Source organism: Muscardinus avellanarius (genome assembly GCF_963383645.1).
Source record: "Muscardinus avellanarius genome assembly, chromosome: X".
Classification (NCBI taxonomy): domain Eukaryota; kingdom Metazoa; phylum Chordata; class Mammalia; order Rodentia; family Gliridae; genus Muscardinus; species Muscardinus avellanarius.
The window spans coordinates 70,903,574-70,927,902 of NC_137792.1; the positions used below are offsets into that span (position 1 = coordinate 70,903,574).

Consider the following 24,329-nt stretch of genomic DNA (forward strand, 5'->3'; position numbering starts at 1 on the left):
CTTCCAGGCCCTTTAGACAAAGGCTTTAGGCTCTGAACACTGAAAAGAATATGCAGGGGCATTATGTAATTCCAAATAAACTGAAGATAAACTTTTTATATTAAAAAGGCAAACTACAGAATAATTTTAAAAAAATAGCCAGGCATGGTGGCACATGCCTGTAACCCCAGGATTTAGGAGATTGAAACAGGAGGATTGCAGGTTCAAGGTCAGCCTCAACAATTTAAGGAGACCTCAGCAAATGAACAGTATCCTGTTTTGCAATAAAAATCAAAAGACCTGGAGATGTAGCTCAGAGGTAGAATGCCACTGGGTGTGGTCGCACATGTACCTATCTAGATTTTTAACATTTCATGATATTTGATGTTACTTGACTTTCCCTGAACAATTTACCAGTGTGTTTCAGACATTATGAGGCTTCAATCCTAAAAATTTTCAGCATTTATTTCTTAAGAAAAATTACATTTTCCTGTATTCCTACATGACCACAATATTCTTGAACACAATAAATTTGATCTTGATGCAATATCATGTATTATATGATTCATATTCAAAACTCCCCAACTGTCCCAATAACGACTGCACTTTAGAGATATTTTAAAAATCAAGGATTTTTTGAGAATCATACAGTGTATTTGGTCTTTTTAACACACTCTTGTCTAGAATATTTCCCTGATTGTTCAGGCTTTCATGACAACTTTTGTTTGGGGAGTTCTGGGGATTGAACCTGGGGTACATTCTACCTCTGAGCTATACCCCTAGTCCTATTTTTTTGGACAGAGCTTCACTAAATTGCTGAGGATGATCTGTGATCCTCCTGTCTCAGCCTTCCAAGTATTGGGATTATAAGTGTGTGTAACCACATCCATCTGTAAAATTGACATTTCTGAAGCATCCAAGCCACTTGGTTTATAGAATATGCCAGTGTATCTTTAATTACAAGATTTGGGTTCAACATTTTGTTAGAAGCTACAAAGATAATGTTGTGTTTTCCCATATGTTCTCTTTGTGAAGAACCTGATAAATTCATCAAAGCTGAATTTGAGTTTGTCTGTACGTGTGTGTGTTTGTGTGTGTGTGTGTGTGTGTATGCACTTTGTACTAATCATGGCTACTGTCACAATCTCATGCAAAACATATTTACTAGAAGTTGGGTATCTGGTATCATGATTTAGTACATCTTCACCAACACTTCTTGTCTACTCTTTAATTTGTACCAAATCTGTAGGTATAACAAGATATCTTGTGGTACTTTCATTTATATGACCACTAAATTTTTTCAGGTGTTGTGGCATACTTCTGTAATCCCAGTACTTGGGAGGCTGAGAAAGGAAGATTTTTTTTATGGGTCTATAGATGGAACCTAGGAGCATATGTCCTCCTACACACCCTGCCCTTTTTTTATTCTTTATTTTGAAACAGGGTCTCACTAAGTTGCAAAGGGCTTCACTAAGTAGCTGAGGCTGTCTGCAAACTGTGATTCTCAGGTCTCAGCCTCTCAAATGCTGGGGTGTGTCACCACTACCCCTGAGAAAGAAAGATTTTGAGACCAGCCTCAACAACTTAGCTAGGCCCTCAGCAATTTAATGAGACCTTGTTTCAAAATCAAAGATAAAATAGGGCTGAAGGTATAACTCAGAGCCAGGACACCCCTAAATTCAATCCCCAGTACACACACAAAATATTTTGAGTATTTTAAAAATACTTATTGTCTATTTGTGTTTTCTTTCTTGTGAGAGGCCTGTTTATTGACTTTTGCCCACTGTTTGGAAATTGTGTTTTTCTTATGGACTTTTAGATCTTTGTGTATTCTGAATACTAATCATTTATAATTTTTTGGTGTCTCATCTCTCATGAAACACTATCACATAAGGCCAAGCATGTGGATATTATGGTGAGACCTGGGTTCAAATTCATTTTGGCACTTACTGTGTGACTCAGGACAAATTATCTGACCTCTCTGTGCTTTAGTTGCAGCATCTGTCAAATGGATATGATCATAGGGTCATGGGGGGACTAAATGAGTTAATACAGGTAGTGCAGCCAGAAGAGTGCCTGGCACTTAGTAGATAAGTATTTGCTATTATTAGCTTTTTCCACTTTATAGCTTCCATGCCATTTTCAGACTCAGTAGGGAAGTGGTCTTCTGCTCCAGTTTGGGGTCTCATGCAGCCCCAACCATAAACTGCTTCCTGCAACCATGTGTAGTAAATGCACCTATTGATAATAAACCTTAAGGAGGTGACTGCCTTGTATAAGCAAGCTTCCATGCAGTGATGTACCTCTGGCTAATTTTGTTTTTCCTTGGGAATGAGAGAAACATTCTGTAACCTTTAAGGACCTACCACCAAATCTGGAGAGATTCATGTCAATAAGTCTTCTCCTTAGCTTTATTTATTTATTTATTTATTTATTTATTTATTTATTTATTGCGGGCTTGGGGATGGAACCCAGAGGTATTTGACCTCCGAGCTACTCCCCCTGCCTTAATTTTTTATTCTTTATTTTGAAACGGGGTCTCACTGAGTTGCAGAGGGCCTCACTAAGTAGCTGAGGCTGTCGGTGAACTGCGATCCTCCGGTCTCAGCCTCCCAAATGCTGGGATTACAAGCGTGCGCCACCATGCTCAACTTCTCCTTAGCTTTAAAGGTGTCCAAACACCCTTTTATATTTTTCTACTTAACTTTGAGAGCTAACAGTGTCATGATTTTTTTCCCTACAACCAAGTAAGAAGTCTCTTTTCCTGATAAGGTCCCTAGCACCTCACAGCAAGCTAACCCCCTCCTTCCTCTTCCCTCAACTTGGGCCTTTGAGTAGTGTTTCAAAGACTAGGAAAGTCATGATGTAAGTGCACAGAGCAGGCCCTCTGTAAATGCACTTTCACTGCAGGAATGGATGGGAAGGATGGGACGTTAACTGCGTTGCTAGGTAGAGGTGATAAAGGCAGGAATGTTGGATGGCAGAGGAGGCTGCTGATTGGCTGGAGCCCAGGCCTCACCAGAAGTACCACACAGAACCCAGGAGAGACTTTCTCCAGATCGGGTGGTCTTAGCCCAGCCGGCGGTGTATGAAAAGTCGCCCTCCCTAGTTCGAGGGTGCGCAGGCGGTGCGGTGGCACTTCGGGCCCCGCCCTACCCCGCCCTCTGGGGTCCAGGCTGCGGTCCCCACAGAGGCCGCGCTGGCGCCTGCGCGCTAAGGCCCTCCAGCCACCGGTGGTTCCCAGCTCGGCTCCGAAGATGGCGGACCGCACTGTCGCCGGCGCCGGGGGCAGTACATCCTTGAGGGGACTGCGGGAACGTATGGGTGAGCGGGCCAGTGGCTCCCGGGGAAAGCGGTGTGAGCGCAGTAAGCGGATTCCTGCGGCCGCCGGGACAGATGGAGTGGCGCGGCAGACTCCAGTAAACTTTTCTGCCGAGTTGCCTCGCGCCGCCTAGTTCCCTCTTCATCTCCCCCCAAGATCCTGGAAAGGAATTGGGGAGTTCTGGTTCGGGGGAGGGTGGGGAAACGGCTGGGCGGCGCTGCCAGTCGCCGAAGTCCCGCTGTCAACCGCCAAACTGTCGTTGCCAACAGCCGAAGTGTCGCGGGTGTGGCGCGGGCGAGCTAACGGGCGCGGGCAGGGCGGGCGCGACTCGAACCCCGATTCCGGGGACCGCGGCGCACTCTGGCGCGGCGGTCCCAACGGATGCCTGGCTGCCCGGAGACCCCCCCCACCCCCACCCCTGGGAACCCCGTTCTGCCGCTCCGTTTCCGGGCTCGGAAAGTTTGAGTTTTCCCCTCGCCTGGCCTGTCCTCACCCAGATTCTGGTCAGAGTCCAGTGAGGAAGGAGTTCGGGGGGCGGGAGACTGAAAGTTGGGGAAAAAACTGGGCTCTGCATCTACTAATTTGCCTGCTGTAGCACATGACTTGGATAAGATGTCACCTTCCGACCCTAGGCTGAAGTGATCAACATTCAGCACTTCAGAGAGCTTTCCTTTCAATGGTTCCCTTTGCCCAAAAGCCCTTACACTAAAAAATTGTTAATGTAAACCAGGCGTGGTAGTGCACGCCTGTAATCCCAGTACTCGAGGGGCTGAGACAGGAGAGTCGTAGGATTCCAAACCAGCAATGTAGTGAGATTCTCAGCAACCTAGTGAGGCCCCTGGCTCACGCTTGCAATTCCATTACTTGGGAAGCTGAGACAGAAGGATCGCAGGTTCCTGGCCAGCCTCAGCAATTTAGTGAGTGAGGTCCTCCGCAACTGAATGAGACCCTGTTTCGAAATGAAAAACATGAGCTGGGGGTGTAGCTAGGAGGTAGAGTGCCCTTGGGTTCAATCCCCAGCCACCCTCCCACGCACACGCACACACAGCAAGGTGTTAATGTCATCACATTTGGCCGCACAGTGCTGGGTTCAGGAGATTGATCAGATATCTGAAGGATAGAATTTCTTGCCTGCAGGAGGTTTCTTTCAGCCTGCCCTCAGTAGTTCCCTCTGCCATGAACACGAATAAAACACTTTTGTTTGTTTTTTCTTGAAATACTTAGGGATTTCTTTTTCATTTGCAGTTGAAAAGAGATTGGGAGACCCAGTATTACTGAAGGACACTTTGACTCAACTCTTTAAAGAATGTTTCAGAAGCAAATTAAAAAGAAGATTGCTTCTGCCTCTAGCTTTTGATTTACCCAGAGTGTTTGCAGTAAATTATTTTATTGCTTATTGATATTTAAGGCTCATGCTACTACTTTATTTCAGTGATTGTAATTAACCAGTGTGTATTCCAATATGTTGAAGGAGCTTAGGTCTGTATAAAACATTTGTATATTGAGTGTTGGAAAGTGTTTTAAAATTATAGCACCATTGATTGAGTTTACAGCATTTCAAACTACAAAAAAACCTCTGCCAAAAAGACTTTTTAAAAGATTTTAGGACCCTCGTTTACATCCTTGCCCCTTTCTTGTTAGCAATGGAAAACATCACGTGGTAGACTTTCAGAGAGTAGCAGCTCCAATAGAACTGCCTTCCTGGTCTCAGCATTTTCCTGAAGAGGTCAAAGAGACAAAGGAATGTTTTTGCTAGAAGGTCAGTTTCATCTCCTGCTGGGAGTCTCACTGCATGAGATAGAACAGTGTCCTGAACAAATAACTTATGTAGGTGCACAGTAATTCTACATGTTTATTTTACACATTATACATGTATGCATTAATATATACATTATGTACATTTATGCATATACATTTATTGAGTTATGTCTTCGGTTTATAGCACCATGCTCAGGGTTTAGTGTACCAAAGAAATATACTTGTTTTGACAAAGCATGTTTTATTTTTTATATAGAATTGTTTTAAAATAAAGTTTATTAAATAGTTCTACCAGATGAGTGTAAGAAACTTTGCCACTGACTTGTCGCCTTTCCCGCTTTGTTTTCTCAATCCACACATTATTCCTCAGTTTAGGATCAGTTATTCAAGGAGTATTTATACAATTGCAGAAAAATTTATTGTGATTGAGAGCCATGCTATCATAGATTTTTAGAGCTAGAGAAACCTTAATATTAGTTTAGCATCCAACATACCAGCCTGACTTTGGGAGTCTTTTGGAAGCTTTTCAGCCTTATAATATTGGTTGTTTCTGTATTAGACAAAATTCTGTGTATCTGCATTATTTTTTGTGTTTCCCTGGTTGAAGATTTCTTAGTTTTCCTATTCATTTTTTCTTAACACGTTAAGTTGCTTTTTTGTTTGGTACCTGGGAGTGAAACCTGGGCACTCTACATCCAAATTATCCCTCAGCCCTTTTTATTTTTTATTTTGAAACAGAGTCTTACTAAATTGCTGAGGGTCTTGATGCATTGTTGAAGCTGTTCTCAAACCTATGACTCTCCTGTCTCAACCTCCCAAGTATTAGGATTAATAGGCTTGTTCCACCAAACCTGGCTTACAGTTGCTTTTTAAAGTCCAGCAGAGTTCTGTCTTTGTTGGTACTATCTGTATGACCTAGGAAAGTTATGTTTAGCTTCATTTTTCTAATTGGTAACAAATATTGGGGAAAATAAAAATGTCTATAGGATTGTTCTGAGAATTAAATGAAGTAATACATATGAACATTGTAAATGATGAAGTGATGTATTATTTGGCATGGACGTTTTTAGTAAAATTAAATAAGTATTGATTAAGATTTATAATTTAGTTTTAGTAATAAATTCTATACATTTCTTTAACCTCCAGGCAAAAGATCATTTTTCCCTTAATTGGATTTAGAATTGGGATCAGAACTGCAGAAATAATGTAATGGAATAACATATTTACTGTATTTTGATACTACTTTTTTTCCTCCAGTACAGGCAGTGGAACCCAGGACCTCACACATGCTGTACAAGAGCTCTACCATTGAGCAATACCCCCAGCACTTGCTATTACCTTTATATATGCATCAGTACATAATTTTAACTGAATATTGAATATATTCCCTCAATGAAATTTAATTAAATGTTCACTCGGTTAAGTCCAGACAGAAAGGCTTTCTCCTGAATATTTGAAGTAAATTTTTGAGCCAGTTGTTGTGAATTTAATTTTGCCAGTGAGGATTTGAATACAAAGGTTTAAAAGTCAGATTTAATATTAATACCACATTCGTCTGTATGTGATTTGGTTCACTGTTTCCTCTTTTTTTTTTCTTTTTTTTTCCGGCACTGGGGATGGAAACCAGGGACATTCTACCTCTGAGCTATGCCCCCTGCCCTACTTTTTATTCTTTATTTTGAAACAGGGTCTCAGTAAGCTGCAAAGGGCCTCACTAAATAGCTGAGGCTGTCTGCAAAGTGAGATCCTCCTTTTTCAGCCTCCCAAATGCTGGGATTACAAGCGTGCGCCACCACGCTCGGCTTAAGAGTTTGTGTTAATACACTAGTGTACAAGTTCAGAAAGTTCACAAAATTGCCAGTAGTTGAAATACTAAGAAAGTTGAGAAGAATAATGTTTGACTTTCTCTAGACCATAGATCACCTAAGCTGGTAAATCCAAAATACTTTCTCTTTTGAAATGATGGTCTCTATGGAAGCAATTGTAATATAACTTTCAAGGTTACTCTGTAAAATAACTCTCAGATAGCTTTCCTCTGTGGTAACTAATATCTCAGTGTCATTTACTTTGAAAGTACAAAAACATCCCTCTATTCCCCTAATTGTTTTAGGTGCCCATCTTTATTGTATTTTTTCTTGATATATAGTAAACAGATTTGGGTATAGTGTCACATACTTCCAGTTTTCCCTGTTATTTTCTGTGCCCTTCCTGAAGATACTGAACATTATGGGGCATTTTAGATGCATCTGTGCATGGAATTAAAAGGTTCAAAATTAAAATTAAAATCAAAATTCAAAGGCTCTTTTGTGTATTCTCTTTTTTCTCACTTTCCCTCAAATTATTTTTTCTTACTTTCCCTCAAATTATTCTCATAATCTTACACAGTGCCCTTATTGAATTTTATATATCTCTTTTCAACCTGTTTACACGTGTTAGCACTTTGCGAAATCTAAATTTGTTTGCTTGACATTTTTTCTACCTAGAATGATACGTCATGGAGATTCCTCCTCCTACACATGGGTTCTTCATCCACTCTCAATGTGCATCAAAACAGAGCTTCCAGGGGCTGAGAATATTACCCAGTGGTAGAGATCCTGCTTAGTTTAGTGCTTAGCCTACCGGAGGCCTTGAGTTCTGTTCCCTCCCACAACAAACACATGAAAGAAAAAGAATATAGCTTTTAACAATTGCAAATTCCTGGGCCTCATACCCAGAGGGGAAGAATCAGCATTGCTAATGTTTTTTAAGCAACTCAGATGCTTCCAGTGTGCCACTAGGGTAGAAAGCCTCTGATGTAGGTCATTTATATTTGTACTTCTTAATATTGGGACAGGATTTCACTGTTTAGACTTTGCTTCCAGGCTTGGATCCATATATTCTTAATATCTTATTCTCTAAATTTCTAAGTTATGGAGAAATTTAATTTTTTCTAATTCCTTGCAAGTTCAGTTCCTTCCTCCCTTCTTTTTTTTTCCTTTTTCTTCTTTTTTTCTCTACTGAGGATTGAACTCATTCCGAAAACACAGTTAGGGAAGCTGTCCTTGGGCCTTTTATCCTCCTGCCTCAGCCTCCCAAGTTCTAAGATTACAGGTGTGTGCCACCACACCTGGCTTACCTGCTCATATTTTTAATATCTAATCCTTTTGTTTTATCGTCATATATTTTAGTTGCTGCAGCTCAAGCAATTGCAGAAGAAAGGCGAAGTCAAAGTGGGCCTAGCCTTTATGTAGAACATTCTTCAAGTATAAAATCAACATTCAAACCTGGTATAATTTCTAGAATTTTTTAATGGAAGTCAAAGCGTCTTATCTGTAAGATTTGATATACTAATGTCTAACTATTTGCTCTTTTTAAAGTAATAGATGGATCGGTTCTTAAAAACGATTTAAAACAAAAATTGGCAAAGGAACGCAGAGAAGAAAGAAAAAGACAACAAGAAGGTATATTTTAGACTTTTTAAAGAGTACAATGAATGAATTTTATATAAAAGTTGTATATTTACAAATTGGTTATACTTTTTCTGATCTGTTTATATGATGGATTATAGTTTTATTATATAAACATGTTATATTGAATATTCAATCCACATATTAAATCAGATAAAGAAGGCCCATGAAAAAAATATTTGACTAAATTAAGTAACATTTAAAGTTGTACTTTCTTTTATCTCTAATTTTTTGGAAACTAAGATATGAACATTTCTTTAACTTTTATAAAAACAAATAGAATGGAAGCCGGGCGTGGTGGCGCACGCTTGTAATCCCAGCATTCGGGAGGCTGAGACTGGTGGATCTTGGTTCGCGGACAGCCTCAACTACGTAGTGAGGCTCTCTACAACTTAGTGAGACCCTGTTTCAAAATAAAGAATAAAAAATAGGGCAGAGGTTGTAGCTCAGAGGCGAAATGCCTCTAGGTTCCATCCCTAGGCCCGCAAAAAAATAGAATGGTATTTCAGTAAAAATTACTGTAAAAATGAAAATAAAAGTGATTCAACATGATGTATGATTACAATGTACCAATAAAAAGAAATATTCAAATAAAGCATTCATGAATATAAGAAAAGAAAATAAGAAAAAGTGTCTTTTTACTGATTACTATGATTCTAAACTATGACTTTGTATAAATTAGGACCTAAAAGAATAATTTTTCTACAACTTACAACATACTACTTGTTAGTATGCGTCACAACTTTACATTACTCAACTATATATCTTTCTTCTTTGATTTTCTAAATCTATAGACAAAACAATTCCTCAACTTCATTAAAATAGTATATAAATTACCTTTGTTTTGATGAAGGAACTATAGGAAGAGAATTATCTTGGGTACAGTTATTTTATAGCTGAAAATTATTTTGAAATATTTCAAATTTGAATATAGGAAAGCATACTCTTCTATAATGTGATATATAGTTAAGTACTTTTGTGTGTAGAACTGAGGATTCGCCTTAGGGCCATTCTACCTACAAGTTATACCTCCAGCCCCCCCCCCCTTTTTTTGCCAGTACTGGGGAAGGAACCCAGGAGCATTCTATTTCCAAACCAGCCCTGTCTTTTATTCTTTATTTTTGAACAGAGTATCACTGAGTTGAAAGGGCCTCATTATGTACCTGAGGCTGGCCATGAACTGGGATCCTCCTATCTCAGCCTCCCAAATGCTAAGATTACAAGTATGTGCCACCACTCTGGGCTATTATTTTTTAGTTTGAAATAAAATCTCACTAAGTTGTAGAGGCTGTTCGCAAAACTGATCCTCTTGTCTCAGCCTCTCAAGTACTAGGATTACAGGTATTTTTCACCATACCTGATTTGGCTAAGTCCTTTAATGTAAAACCTGCATGTTTAATATGGTCCATACAGATAAGGACTTTGAAAGAAGTGTCCCAGTAGAAGGAAGCAAAACATATATCCTGACTGTGTGTTTTTTATTTGTATTTTAAAATATAGCATATTTCTGGGTGTGGTGGCTCATGCCTGTAATCTCAGTACATGGGAGGCTGACACAGGGGGATCCCAGGTTCACAGACAGCCTCAGCAACTTAGCAAGACCATCTATAAAATAGTGAGATCCTCTTTCAAAATAAACTATAAAATAGGTCTGGGAGCCAATTGTGATAGTATATGCCTGTAATCTTAGTACTTGGGAAGCTGAGATAGTAGGATTGCAGGTTTGAGGATAGCTTCAGCAAGCAGTGAGACTTTCATTAGCTTAGCGAGAACCTATTTTAAAATAAAAATAAAATAGGGTTTGGGGTGTAGCTCAGAAGTTTAATGCCCCCCTTCGTTCAGTCCCCAGCACCACAAAAACCGAAAACAATAGGGCTGGAGGTGTAGCTCTGGGGGTGTAGCTCAGAGGTAGAATATGGGGGGGTTAAATCCCCAATACCACAAATATGTGTGTATATAAATATTTGTTTATACTTAGTAAGGCTCTCAGCAACTTAGTGAAACCCTGCTTCCAAATAAAATATAAAATAGATCTGGGAGTGTATCCTGGAGGTAGAAAGCCCCTGGGTTCCATCCCAGTGCCAACAAAAATAAATATTTGTTTATACACACACACACACACACACACACACACACACACACATATATATATATATATATATATATATATATATATATATATACAAACAAACACACATATCATATTATTCTGGTGGGGCTTGACTTTAGCTCATACCAGAAAAAAATACCTCATGAAGGAAATTTAAATTGGAATTTGATTTGGACAGGATAAGCGTCATCTGGCTTAGACACTGAAAATGGTTGTTTAGTTGCCATCTCTGTTCATTTATATAATAAATCTTTAGTTACTAGCACTTGTTATATTGTTTTAAGATAGAGAATTAGCTCTATTAGCTTTTTCCTTCTATGTGTGTAATGTGGAAAACTTATTTTCTTGGCTCCTACACCTTGAAAATGTATTTGGAATATTTCAGCCAATAAAGAAACACAACTACTTGAAAAAGAACGAAAATCCAAACTTCAGTACGAAAAGCAGTTGGAAGAAAAGCAGCGAAAGATAAGAGAACAAAAGGAAAGAGATGAGCGGCGGAGAATATCCGCAGAAGAAAAAAGGAAACAGAAGTTAGAGGAAGACACGGTACATCATTTTACTAACCTTTATAATCACTATGTTGCCAGAATGTGAAACGTTTCTAACCCTTGTCTGCCTTTACTGGCCCTGTGGAAAAGAAACCTCCAGCTCTTCCTCTCTCCTTTCCTTTTCCTTCTTCTCACCATGAACTGCTCTGTCCTGAGAAGTTCCCAGTGGCTTAGACCCACTAGCTTCAGGAAGGAGGAGCCTTACAGATCCAGGATCAGTGCGCCACCTGCCTTCAGGATGTGGCTCATAGGATATCTGTGGGCCGGAGTTTGCTCTGAACAGTTCTGTCTGTTCCTACAAAACATTCACTGTTGTCCTATTGGTCAGGAACTAAAGACACATTCCACTTCCTCACCTCCCTGAAGTGCCCACATTTGGCTGGCTTTCTCCCACCTCCTCTGATTGTGTGAGTCCTTAGCCAAATCAGAACAATTGCTTTCCTTTTCCCTGTTCCCTGGCTCTCTCTTGTGCATGCACTTTCCCTCCCTCCCTGCCCTGTCCCTGTTCCTCACAGGTCCTTTCTGACAGGACTCCTGTGGTTCATAGTCAACATTCGCTCTTGTTTTGTGGCACTGCTTTACTTTTCTCCTCCCTGGGCTCCTGTTTTGTGCCTTTGGCATAGTGTTGGTATGAGTCAATAGCTTTGTTATGCATGCTCTCTCTTTCCTGTCGGTGCCTCTTCACTCAGCTTTTCTTTTGTTATTTATACTGGGCATTTGGCTACCCACCTAATTCTGTATGATTTTCCTTTCTTTATTGCTTTTCTTTGTGATACTGAGAATGGAACCCAGGGTCATTCTACCTACAAGCTACACCCCAGCCCTATTTTTATTCCTTATTTTGAAACAGGGTCTCAGCAACTAAGTTGCTGAGGGTCTTGCTAATTTGCCCAGGCTGCCTTGAACCTGCAACCCTCCTGTCTCAGCCTCCCGAGTACTGGGATTACAAGCATGCACCAACACAATCAGCTTGATTTTCCTTTCTTGACACTGAATTTTTCTCTCATCGGTCATTCCATTACAATATTCTAAGTACACTTGGCCCCTTCTGAATCTGGCATGTTCTCTGAGATGCTTTCTCTCAGTCTCTGAATTCCAATCACTATCCAGTGCCCTTAAATAGGTCTTAGAATGCTGGACTCTGACCTTTTACTTCCTGAGGCTGCTTGCTTTTTTTTTTTTTTGCCTTTTTCTTAGGACTTTCTTTCCTTTTTCTTAACATCTTCTTACTTCTCCCCATATTTGGACACTCTTCCTGTCATTTTCTTAATATATATATATATATATATATAATCTGTCTTATTTTCTGTTGCTCTAATTTTTACATTTTTTTCTCATTTATTTTTGGTTCTATTTCTCTCCATGAAACTTCTTCTCTTTGCCTTCTCTGGTACTCACTTTTTTCCTCCCTTCTTTGATGCATGGTTGCTCTTCCATGTGCTTCATCTCCAGCCCAACATCCCATCTAAAGATCTTTCTTATGCTAGGATTCTTCTTGTGCCTTTTCTTCCATGTGCTTTACTACCTCTTCTCTTTCTGAGCTTTTTATTGCCATACTGTGGATTGAATCATCCCAAGGCCCTCTACTACTGAGCTATATTCCCTGCCATCTTTAATTTTTTTTTAAATTTTGAGACAGGGTCTTACAAAGTTGCCCAGTCTGGCCTGAAACCTGTAAACCTCCTGTCTTGGTCTTTTCAGTAGCTAAGTACACCTGATGAACTTAGCCTGAACCATTTTGATGTTTTTTGTTGCTGTTCTCTGTTGTTTCTTGTTCTAGTATTTAATAGAATCTCACTGAGAATTTTTGTTACTTTCCATTGTTCTCTGTGAAACATATCCTCATTTTATATACCTGCGCTAAAGAAATAAAAGTGAGGAAAGGGATAATCAACTAAGAAAAGACAGTTAAAAACCAAAGAATACAAAATAGAAAACTGCAGAATGATAATAAGGGGAGGGTCCTTAGAAGAGAGAGACAGCCCCAGGGACTGAGAGGAAGGGGAAGGGACCATCTTAGTAAAAGACAGCTGAAAGAGAGAGAACACAGGGAAGAGATTTTAACAGAAAGATGCTGCAGATAGAAAGGGAGCCACAGACAAGGCTACAGAAGGAGCAGAATGACAAGGAGAGAGAATCAACTCTAAAGAGCAAATGTGCAGGAGTCCCAGACAGAACAGGGGACATGGGGCACTGTAAGTAGACTTGACATAGGGAAAAAAATAATTCTGGAGATCTGAGAAGGGGAGGCAAGTATAGACAGTAGTTATATGTGACACAGGATAGAAATATAAGTGTGAAATATGGGCGGCCACAAATGTAAGAAGGAATGTGAAAGAGAGTGCAGAGGATTAGTGCACTTATAAGTAGTGGGATAATACACTGATAAATCAGAAATATTTCAATAAATCAAGCTTCATATCTGGTTTTAGTCTATTATAGTTTCAGAGTTTCTAAGCCTATTTAGAACAATTATGCTAGAAAATATAAATTTCAAATACTGTAATTACATAAATCCTATTTCCTGTTCCTAGTATATTTGTCTTTGCCCTCAGAAAAACAGTGAGGACATTATAAAGATAATATTGCTATAAAACAACAAAGGAAGACTAGAAAACTTCTGGCCCCAAAGTTTATTTGCTTACTCAAATATAGTCCCTGGTATGCTACAGTACAGAAACGAGAAATATCTGAATAAAGAACTTATTTTTGGAAGTGTAGTTGTTCTGCCACAGCATGACATTTAATTTGTGTGATTGTCATCTTGATCAGTTCAAGTTGCAGTTGAGGTCAAGGTAAAGATATCAGTTATCTTTTGGGAAACTTTTAACACCCGAATTTAAGCTGTTATAGATATGGCATAATATATAGGTGACATTGACATTGGCAAAGATTTTACTTACATGCATGTGGATTTTTTTCCTGCTTCATTCCACAAAAAATTTAAAGTAGTTTAAAAATACAAACTTACCAATGATAAAATAAGTGGTTGAGGGAACTCATGCTGGGGAGAGCACTGAGGGAGGCAAGTACTAAAATATAGAGTATGATTAGCACACACAAAAGTGTACCACTCAGTCTTTGCATAGTTGAACTTCTGTCTGATACATAAAACCCTTCTACCTAATGAGGAAATTTGGTGATGAGGTTTATTTTCTAAAACAAATCAAAATTATACTAACCAATACAATGAATATGTATTGGTGTTTGTTTTAAATAGGAAAGATATAAAGCTGTCCTTTCTCGTACTTTGGAACGGAGCAACCGTTTTGACCAACGGCAGAAGAGATGGTCATGGGAAGGGTCTGCCATGGTGAATCCTGAAAACAAATCTGGTAATTAATACTACTGTCAAATTTTAAATTCATTAATGTTAATATGTATTTGCTTATATATCATTTATTTTTTATTTTATTGATTGATTGATTGATTGATTGTGGTGCTGAGGGACATTTTACCTCGTATCTACACCCCCACCTCATTTTATTTTTTTATTTGGAAACAGGATCTCATCAAGTTGCTGAGAGTCTCTCTAAGTTGTTGATGCTGGCTTCAAACCTGTGATCCTCCTTTCTCAGCCTCCCAAGTATTGGAATTACAGGCATGTGACACCACACCCGACTTTAATGTTTATACTTAAATGTTGGCTATTAGTAGAAGTTTATGTTTATAGCAAGATTTTAATCTTTGTCCTATATGAAAATGCTATACACAGTTAATTTGTATTTAGATATGTCATATGCCAGTGGAGAAGAAACAGGTAAGATTTTATAATAGATTTTATCTTAGTATATACCATATCTTATTTTAATTTACAATCAGCATAAAATGATCAATAATAGCACAGTTTGTTCAGTATATATTTTTAAAATAATCTAAGTCTGCCTAATTATTATTGACTTATTCAAAATTTTCCTATATTAACAATTCTATACAATTTTACAAAATGTAAGCTAAATTTATATAGTTTAGGAGCAATGACAGTAAACATTGTTACCTAAATAATGCACATCTATTTCTCCATACTACTACATGCATGAAAACTCATTTTGTTTGAGCTACTGATATTTTCTTGAAATATGATTATGGTAAATGTCATATCTTTTCTCAGTCAACAGTTTATATCTACTGAAAAACTTAAATAGGACTCATCTATTTCCATCAAACAAATACTCATGTCATTTACAACTCTTCAAAATTATATTACCAGGAGTAAATACTTATTTTATTTAATATATTCTACTGAATCTCATTCAAGGAAAACATATATATATATATATATATATTTTTTTACAGTGCCACTTAGGTTATGAAACATTTAGATTTAAATTTTAAATTTATTCCAGAAGAGCAACACATTATTTTATAGGAGAGAAATAGTTGGTACTGTTTGTAATTTTCTTCAACATAAATCCTTGTTTAATAATTTTTATGTTAATCATACCAGGGGGTTCATTGCACTCATATTTGAAATACATTTTCAATTGAAACATTTAGCCAAAAATGCATTGCCATTAAATGGCATAATTATTTTACTTTTAAATTATACATATACTAGCCAATTTACAAATGAATTTGTTTTCCAAGGTCTGGTTACACTAGACATTGAATTTCTATTAATGACCTTGAATATTACCTCATTTAAGGAAAATAATATATTTCTACTTACTATGCTGTTTTTGTGGTACTAGAGACTGAACCTGAGAGCATTCTATCATTGAGCTATACCCCCTGCCTTTTTTATGTTTTTATATTGAAACAGGCTCTCACTAAGTTACTGCTGTAATGGCCTTGAACCTGTGATTCTCTTGATTCAGCCTCCCAAATCCTGAGATTACAGGCATGCACCACTTCCTGACACACTTTTTAGTGGCTATATTTTGGTCATTTGATAGATGGATTTACATTGTACCTTTATGTTATTTTAATGTTTTATTTTTGTGGTGTTGGGGATTAAACTCAGGGACATTCTACCTCTGAATTTCTCTCTAAGCTCTATTTTATTATTTTATTTTATTTTATTTTATTTTTTGGAAACAGGGTCTCATTAAGTTTCTGAGTGCCTTGCTAATTTGTTAAGACTGGCTGTAAGCCTGAAATCCTCCTGTCTCAGCCTCTCAAGTATGAGATTATAGGTGTAAGCCTTTCATTTAAAAGTCTATGCTTTAGCCAGGTGTGGTGGTGCACATTTGGAATCCTAGTAGGTTTAAGGCCAGCCTTAGCAACTTCTTGAGATTCTGTTTCAAAATAAAAAATAGAGCTGAGGGTGTTCAAAGGTAGACTGCCCCTGGATCAATCTCAAATACCAAAAAAGTCTGTTTTTTCATAATACCAATAAACTAATAAACTATATCTATTGATAATTTCCAAGTTTCACTTTACAATTCTTTATAGTAACAATGTAGTGCAATGTTGTGTTAGATCATATGAAGTTATCTACCATGATTATTTTAAATTCTTTTTTTGTTTGTTTGTGTGTGTGTTCATGGGGTTACTGGTTATTAAATTCAGGGATCTATACTCCGAGTCCTATTTTATTTTCTATTTTGAAATAAGATCTCAGCTGGACATAGTGGTACACATTTGAAATCTCAGTACCTGGGAGGCTGAGACAGGAGGATCTAAGTTCGCAGCCAGCCCCAGCTACTTAATGAGACCCTCTGCAACTTAGTGAGACTCTGTTTCAAAATAAAGAGTAAGAATATCTGGCTGGGGGTGTAGCTTGGATATAGAATGCCCCTGGGTTTAATCCCTAGCACCATATAAAAAAAGAAATAAGATCTCTCTAGGATTTGAAAGTCTGGCTAAATTGCCCAGGCTGCTTTTGAAACTGAGATCCTCCTGTCTCAGCCTCCTAAGTACTGGGATTACAGATATGTGTCATAATGCCCATTTCCCTTTTTGTCCTTGGTATTTGCCCTTTTAACTATTATTCCTGTTTTATTTTATTTTATTTCATGTTTTGGTACTGGGAATTGAACCCAGGGGTGTTTACCTCTGAGCTAGTTCCCCCAACCAGCCCTATTTTATTTTAATTTTGTGGTACTGGGGATTGAACCCAGGAGCACTCTACCTCTGAGCTACACCCTCAGCCCTATTTTTTAGTTTTATTTTGAAACAGAGTCTTACTAGGTTGATGAGAGTCTCACTGCTTGCTGAGGCTGTTCTTGAACCTATGCTCTTCGTGTTCCAGCCGCCTAAATACTGGGATTACAAGCATGTGCCACCATGCCCAGTAGTCCTATTTAATTATTATTTTGGAACCGGGTCTTGCTAAATTGGGAAGGGCTTCCCTAAGTTGCTGAGACTGGCCTCAAACCTGTGACCTTCCCTGTCTCATCCTCCCAAGTACTGAGATTAGTTGTGTGCCACTGCACGAGCTTGGTATTCATTATTATTTTTATGGTATTGGTGATGGAACCCAGGGGCCTTCTACCTTCAAGCTATGCCCCTGGCCCTTTTTTATTTTTCATTTTTTTTACTTTTGAAACAGGGTCTTGCTTAGTTGTTCAGAGCTTCACCAAGTTACTGAAGCTGGCTTCAAACCTGTGATCCTCTAGTCTTAGCCTCCCAAATACTGGGATTGTAGGTGTGTGCCACCATGCCCAGTTTGGTGTTCCTTATTTTTAAAAATCTATATCCAAGTGTGTGTCAGAGACCATTTCTGCCTCGTAGTACCTGTTTTTTTTTTCTGCTGATAACTGAAATGTGTTAGGCAACCATATCCATTAATTCAGGGAAAAAAATCCCTTTTCTTTCTAGAGGAAGCAATAGAAATGATCTTGGCAGGAAAATCATAGGGCGAACAAATTTCACATTATTCCCTCAAATTTAGCCATTAAGAAAGATGAAAAGCCAGGCATTGTGCATACCTGTAATCCCAGTACTTGGGAAGCTGAAGCTGAAGCTGAAACAGGAGAATCCCAGGTTCACGGTCAGCCTCAGCAACCTTGTGAGGCCCTGTTCCAAGGTAAAAATACGGCTGGGGTGGAGCTTAGAGGTAGAATGCCCTTGGGTTGAATCCCCAGTACCACAAAGAAAAAGAAGATGAAGATAAACTGGGTTTGGTGGTGCATGCCTATAATCCTAGTACTTGGGAGACTGAGATAGGAACATCACAGGTTGAAAGGCAACCTCAGCAATTTAGCGAGACCCTGTTTCAAAATAAAAATAAAATAGGAGCCAGGCATGATGGCGCATGCTTGTAATCCTTGCATTTTGGAGGCTGAGACTAGAGGATCGTGGTTGATGGCCAGCCTCACAAACTTAGTGAGACCTCTTCAATTTACTGAGACCCTGCTTCAAAATAAAATAATAAAAAATAGGACTGGGGATGTAGTTTGGAGGTAGAATTCCCCTGGGTTCAATCCCCCAAAACCACATGAAAAAAAGCATAGTTGTAGCAGTAGCTAACCTAGTGGAAATGATTTCTGTTTGTATCTAAAACAATATTGTAGTTGTAATATGTTCTGAGGAAAGATAATTTTTATTTTGTTCAAACTCACATGTTATTTGTACTATTAGGATTCTTACTATTTAAACTATGAACTTTTGTTTGGTTTTTGTCTTTTGCTTTATTTTGCCTTTTATTTTTTGCCAGTACATTACATTTGACCTTGTAATAACATTCCAAGAAAAATCAATCTATTTACAATCTCCACCCTTACTATACTTCCCAAAGTGCTTTTGTGTGTGGCTTGAGTTCATTAATATATTAATGTCAGAAGACTTTATCATCTTGCTTATCTAATGGTAAAATTAATATATTATTCACCAACTAAATCCTTTCAAAAAATTAGTAGCCAGGCAAGGTGTTGCACACCTGTAATTTCAGTACTTAGAAGAAGATCACAGGTTCAAGGCCAGCCTCTGCAACTCAGCTTAGCAACAAACACTCTTAGCAACCTAGCAGGACCTTGATTCAAGGCAAAAACTAAAATATGGCTGAGGGTGCATCTCAGATATAGAATGCCCCTGGATTCAATCCCCAGTATTCCCCCAACACACACAATTAGGTAGCATTACTTGCAATAGCATGTTTGTATGCTTCCATTTTAATACATCCCAGCCCTACTTTTTTTATTTTATTTTGAAACATAAATTCACTAATTTACTTCACTAACTTACTGAGGCTTCAGTAAATTAAATGAAATTAGTGAAGTAAATTTGCTTCACTAATTTACTGAGACTGGCCATGAAACTGTGGTTCACCTGTCTCGGCCTCCCAAGTACTGGGGTTATAAGCTTGTGCCACTGTACAAGGCTCATTTTAATACATATTAGTTGTTCCACATGCATTGGCTATGTTTTACTATCTAATTGCTATCAGGAGCTAGAAAAGATTTTATATAATTAGCAAACACTACTATGCTTTCATTTAAATAAAACCTATTCAATACAGGAAGATTAACATTTCAAATTCTAATGAAATTCATTATGCAATATGTAATATTTCAAATAATCTCATGTTAGATCTTACTTGATTCAGATAATCTATTTTTCTTCTACGGATTGCTAACTCATAGTAACTATTCATACTATTTTGCCATTTTTTGTAGTATACTCATGAAGGACACATAATTTCATCACTTGATTGAATCCTGGGTCATGCTGCTTAATCACATTATCAATTCAAGAAATTTTCAAATAGTTCTAGATTGTCAATCTGTACTTTCCACTGACAAATCCCCCAAAGAGAATTGTTTTTAAAATAGACATTCCTTGATATTCTGGTCTAGAATATTTCAAGGAAAATGAAAAATTATTTACTTTTGGAAAATCAAAGTTCTTTCCCTTATGAGTTGCTTAAGTTGGGAACTTTGATGTTAGATTGTATCAGACATTTTTCCTCTTACCATTTTCTATATTACTTTTTAGATAAAAGAGAGATTGTGGATGTAGAATATCTGTATAATATTTGAAATTAAATACATTTTTACAGGATAGAAGAGATAATTTTTTTAAAAAAATAAATGTTTAATTCCAGAAATAACATTTAAATAGTTTTGAAAAGTAACATTCCATTGTACTTATCTCTAGGGAAACCAGAAAATAAGAGAAGTTCATCTTTGAATAGAAGAGAAAGCAAAGTGCATTCCTCTACTGATATAGAGCATGTGGAAGATAAAACAGGTGATTAGTTATTTCCAAGTCCAAATCTTCTTTTGCTTGTTGTTTGAACATTTTTATTATACTTTTATTTGTATATCATAACTACACATTATATTGAGACTTAAGTGTGATAGAAACATATATGTGCATAGTACATAGACCATTTCCCTCCAGAATCTGTTCCACTCCCTCCTCTTCCCTGTTCATAATATTGAAACTGATATTGATAGCTTCACAAATGAACATAAGATTGTTTAAACTGTTTCTTTCATACAGTTTTCCCTTTTCTCTCCCCAATCCATTTCCACTACATTCTACTAGTTTCTCTTCCCTCAATTATCTGAAATCTCTTGTTTCCCAGTTTCTCTCTAGTTTCCGTACATGAAAGAAAACTTTCTGAGACTGGCTAATCTCACTTAGCAAAATCTCTATTTTCATAAATTTCCATGCAAATGACATAATTTTTTCTTTATGGCTGAGTCAAATCCTATTGTGTTTATACCATAGTTTTATAATCCATTCATCTGTTGATAGATACATAGCCTGGTTCCATAGTTTAGTTGTGAGTTGTGCTGCTATATACATGAATGTGAATGTATCGCTATAATATTCTGACTTCAATTCCTTTGGAAACAGCAATATAGCTGGGTCATATGGTAGTTCCATTTCTAGTCTTCTGAGGAACCTCCAAACTGATATCCATAATGACTCTACTAATTTAAAATCCCATCAAAAATGTATGAGGGAGATAGGAGAGGTGGTGCACCCTTATAATCTCAGTACTACTTGGAAGGCTGAGATAGGAAGATTGTGGGTTCATAGCCAGCTTCAGCAACTTAGTGAGGCCCTTCACAAAGAGTTAAAAATAGGGCTGAGGTATAGTTTGGAGGTAGAATGCCCCTGGGTTCAATCTCCAGTAGTGCAAAACAATGTCTAAGGGTTTCTATTTCCCCACATTCTCATCTGCATTTATTGTTCTTATTCTTGATGATTGCCATTCTCACTGACGTTCATTGGGATCTGAGTGTAGTTTTGATTTGCACTTCCCTGATTGTTAATAATGTTGAATATTTTTCTCCATATATTTATTGGCCATTTGGTTTTCTTCTTTTGAGAAGTATCTATTCAGTTGAGTTGTGTGTGTGTGTGTGTGTGTGTGTGTGTGTGTGTGTGTGTACTGGGGATTGAACCCAATATTGTTCTGCCTCTGAGCCACACTCAAGGGCTATTTTATTTTATTTAATTGGAAAATATGATACTTTTTAAATTGATGTATTGCAGTCATAGATTTTCATGGGGTACAAGATGGTACAGGCATACATGCACACATCACTCATTTAGCCCTTCATTTCCCACCCCATTCCCTCCCCCTTCCCTCCTCATGTTTGGCTTACTGATTGACTTTGATATGTTTATGAATGTATGTCATGCACATTAGGGAATTTCCCTCTTCCCCCCTCCCATCCTCCTCAGTTTGGTCATTTTATTTGCTCATCTATGGCTTGTCCTTTTTTGTCTAGAGTTTCTCTTATGACCCATTTTCTCCCTAGCTTCCTGCATATTAGGGAGAGCATGAGAGCATCCAATTTTTTACTTTTTGTGACTGACTTGTCTCACTTAGCATAATATTTTCCAGTTTCATTCATTTCCCAGAAAATTACATAATTTTGTTCTTTATGGCTGAGTAAAATTCTCTTGTGTACATATCCCTTTAGTTTTGTAATCCAGTCACCTATTGATGGACATCATGCGTGGTTCCATAGTTTGGCAATTGTGAATTGTGCAACTATGAACATAGATACACACACATTAGTTTGCTAATTTGGTTTCCATTCTTTTGGGTAGATACCCAGAAGTGGTATTGCTGGATCATATGGTATGTTCATTCCCATTCTTCTGAGGATCCTCCATAATGTTTCCAAAGTAGTTACACTAATTTGCAATTCCACCAGCAATGTACTAGGTACCCACTTCTCCATATCCTCACCAGTATTTGATTGAACCCAGGGCATTCTACCTCTGAGCTACACCCCCAGCCCTATTTTATTTTAGTTTATTTTTTATACTTTGAAATAGGGTCTCAATAAGTTGTGGAGGCCTCACTAAGTTTCTGAGGCTGACCACGAACACGTGATCCTCTTGTTTCAGCCTTGCAAGTATTGGGATTACAAGGGTGCACCATTGTACAGAATTTTGTACTTAATTTATTTGTTGATGGATACCTAGGTTGGTTTCATAATTTGAGCATTGTGAATTATGCTATTATAAACATGAATATGCAAATTTCAGTATAATCTGATTTAAATTCCTTTGGAAAGGTATCTTGGCAATTGTGAATTGTGGATAGGATATAGCTGGATAGGATGGTGGATCCATTTAAAATTTTCTGAGGAATCTCCATACTGATCTTTATAGTGGCTTTACTAATGTGCAATCCCAGCAACAGTATAGAAGAGTTCCTATTTCCCCATATCCTCAACAGCATTTATTGTTGTTTGTATTCTTTATGATTGCCATTCTAATTCCAGCCTTTTTTATTTTTTGTGTTATGAAACAGGAACTTAGTAGGTTGCAGAGAGTCTCCCTTTGTTGCTGAAATTGGCCTCATACTTGTGATCCTCCTGTCTCAGCTTCCCAAGTACTGTGATTACACTTAGCTCTTGAGAGGTTTTGACAATGGATTTGACCACTATGATTTTCAGTGGCATATATCTGTAGGAATCCATGTAAACATTGTTGTCATGTGCAAGGTTTTCCTCCATGTGTGACTTCCTCCATAGAGACTCCATACAATAGGGGATGGTCTGTTAACTCTGTTACCTAAATTCCTTCCTTGGGCTTATCGTGGTATGCTGTGCCCTTTCCTCCTTAATTTGGGTCATCTCTTCACTAATGTGCAATCTGGTCCAGGATGACAGTGTCCAATCCTATTACATTATGTATTGCTGGGATACCATTTTATAGCACTTCATATTGCCTATTATTGCTTTGCATTTATTCATCTGTGAGACCTCACATATGCTTTTATTTGTTTTATTATTTAGCACGTCGTTTTCATAACAACCCTCAAGAGAATAATTTAATCAATCGCCTGCTTGTTCCAACTAAAGCCTCGGTTGCCAGAAGCAAGAGTGCTGCTTCATTATCCATCAAAGCAAAAGATACTTCAGGTAACAGGCATCTGGTAGAAAGCCTGAAAGTATCAGTGTTTGTACTTAAAAAGTAGGCTCTATCATTATTTGCATTTAGGTAACAAAATAATTTGATTCAGTAGTTACCAAACTTCTAGCATGGATATCTGGGTAATGGTTAATTTATAGGATGAAACAGTTAACTTTGGTTAAAGCTTAGTTGGGTATGTGGGGGAACACAGCTGGTATCCTCATAGTTGGGAGGCATAGAAAGAAGGGTCACAGGTTCAAAGCCAGCCTCAGCAACTTAACAAGACTCTCAGTATCTTAGTGAGACCTTGTTTCAAAGTAAAAAAATATAAAGGACTAAAGTTATAGTTCAGAGGGGGAATGTCTCTGCATTCAATTCCCAGTACCACACATTTTTTTAAGTTCTATGGATTTTAAAAGTATAGAAGAACTCCAGTAATACCAAGGGAGAAATTTTCTACTCCACTTTCCTTTTTTCTAATCTGGAAGAATAGCACTGAGTTACTTTTCAGCTGTTAATTAGGGACAAAAAGTTTGTTAGTTAAATAAAAGAAATCTTGAGAATTGTGTGGATTTTCTCATATGGAGCTTACATATAGAATTAGACATAGCTATAGGTAGCAAGACATTCTTAGTCATGGAAAGTTTTAATGCATTGTCCCCATTATTTTGCCCCTCTGCTTTTTCCTTTTTGTGTGTGTGCCCCTGTGGATGGAACCCAGAAGCATTCCACCTCCAAGCTATACCCTCAGCCCTATTTTATTTTTTATTTGGAAGCAGGGTCTCACTGAGTTGCAGAGGCCTTTGTTAAGTTGCTAACACTGGCTGTGATTTTGCAATTCTTCTTTCTCAGTCTCCCAATTATTGGGATTACAAGCATACACCACCATG

General features: G+C 37.8%; 1 protein-coding gene across 1 annotated transcript in view; it reads left to right on the forward strand.

Annotated features, from left to right (window-relative positions):
• Positions 1-3,236: 3,236 nt before the first annotated feature.
• The window catches only part of MAP7D3 (MAP7 domain containing 3), a gene marked incomplete at both ends in the record, with an annotated part of 45,203 nt that continues 24,110 nt past the window's right edge, over positions 3,237-24,329 (forward strand). The window contains 7 exons of the mRNA XM_080718934.1: positions 3,237-3,303; positions 8,227-8,325; positions 8,416-8,499; positions 11,001-11,164; positions 14,387-14,501; positions 20,206-20,298; positions 23,322-23,447. Of these exons, the coding sequence (XP_080575060.1) occupies positions 3,237-3,303; positions 8,227-8,325; positions 8,416-8,499; positions 11,001-11,164; positions 14,387-14,501; positions 20,206-20,298; positions 23,322-23,447 (748 nt within the window). The remainder of the gene's footprint in view (positions 3,304-8,226; positions 8,326-8,415; positions 8,500-11,000; positions 11,165-14,386; positions 14,502-20,205; positions 20,299-23,321; positions 23,448-24,329) is intronic.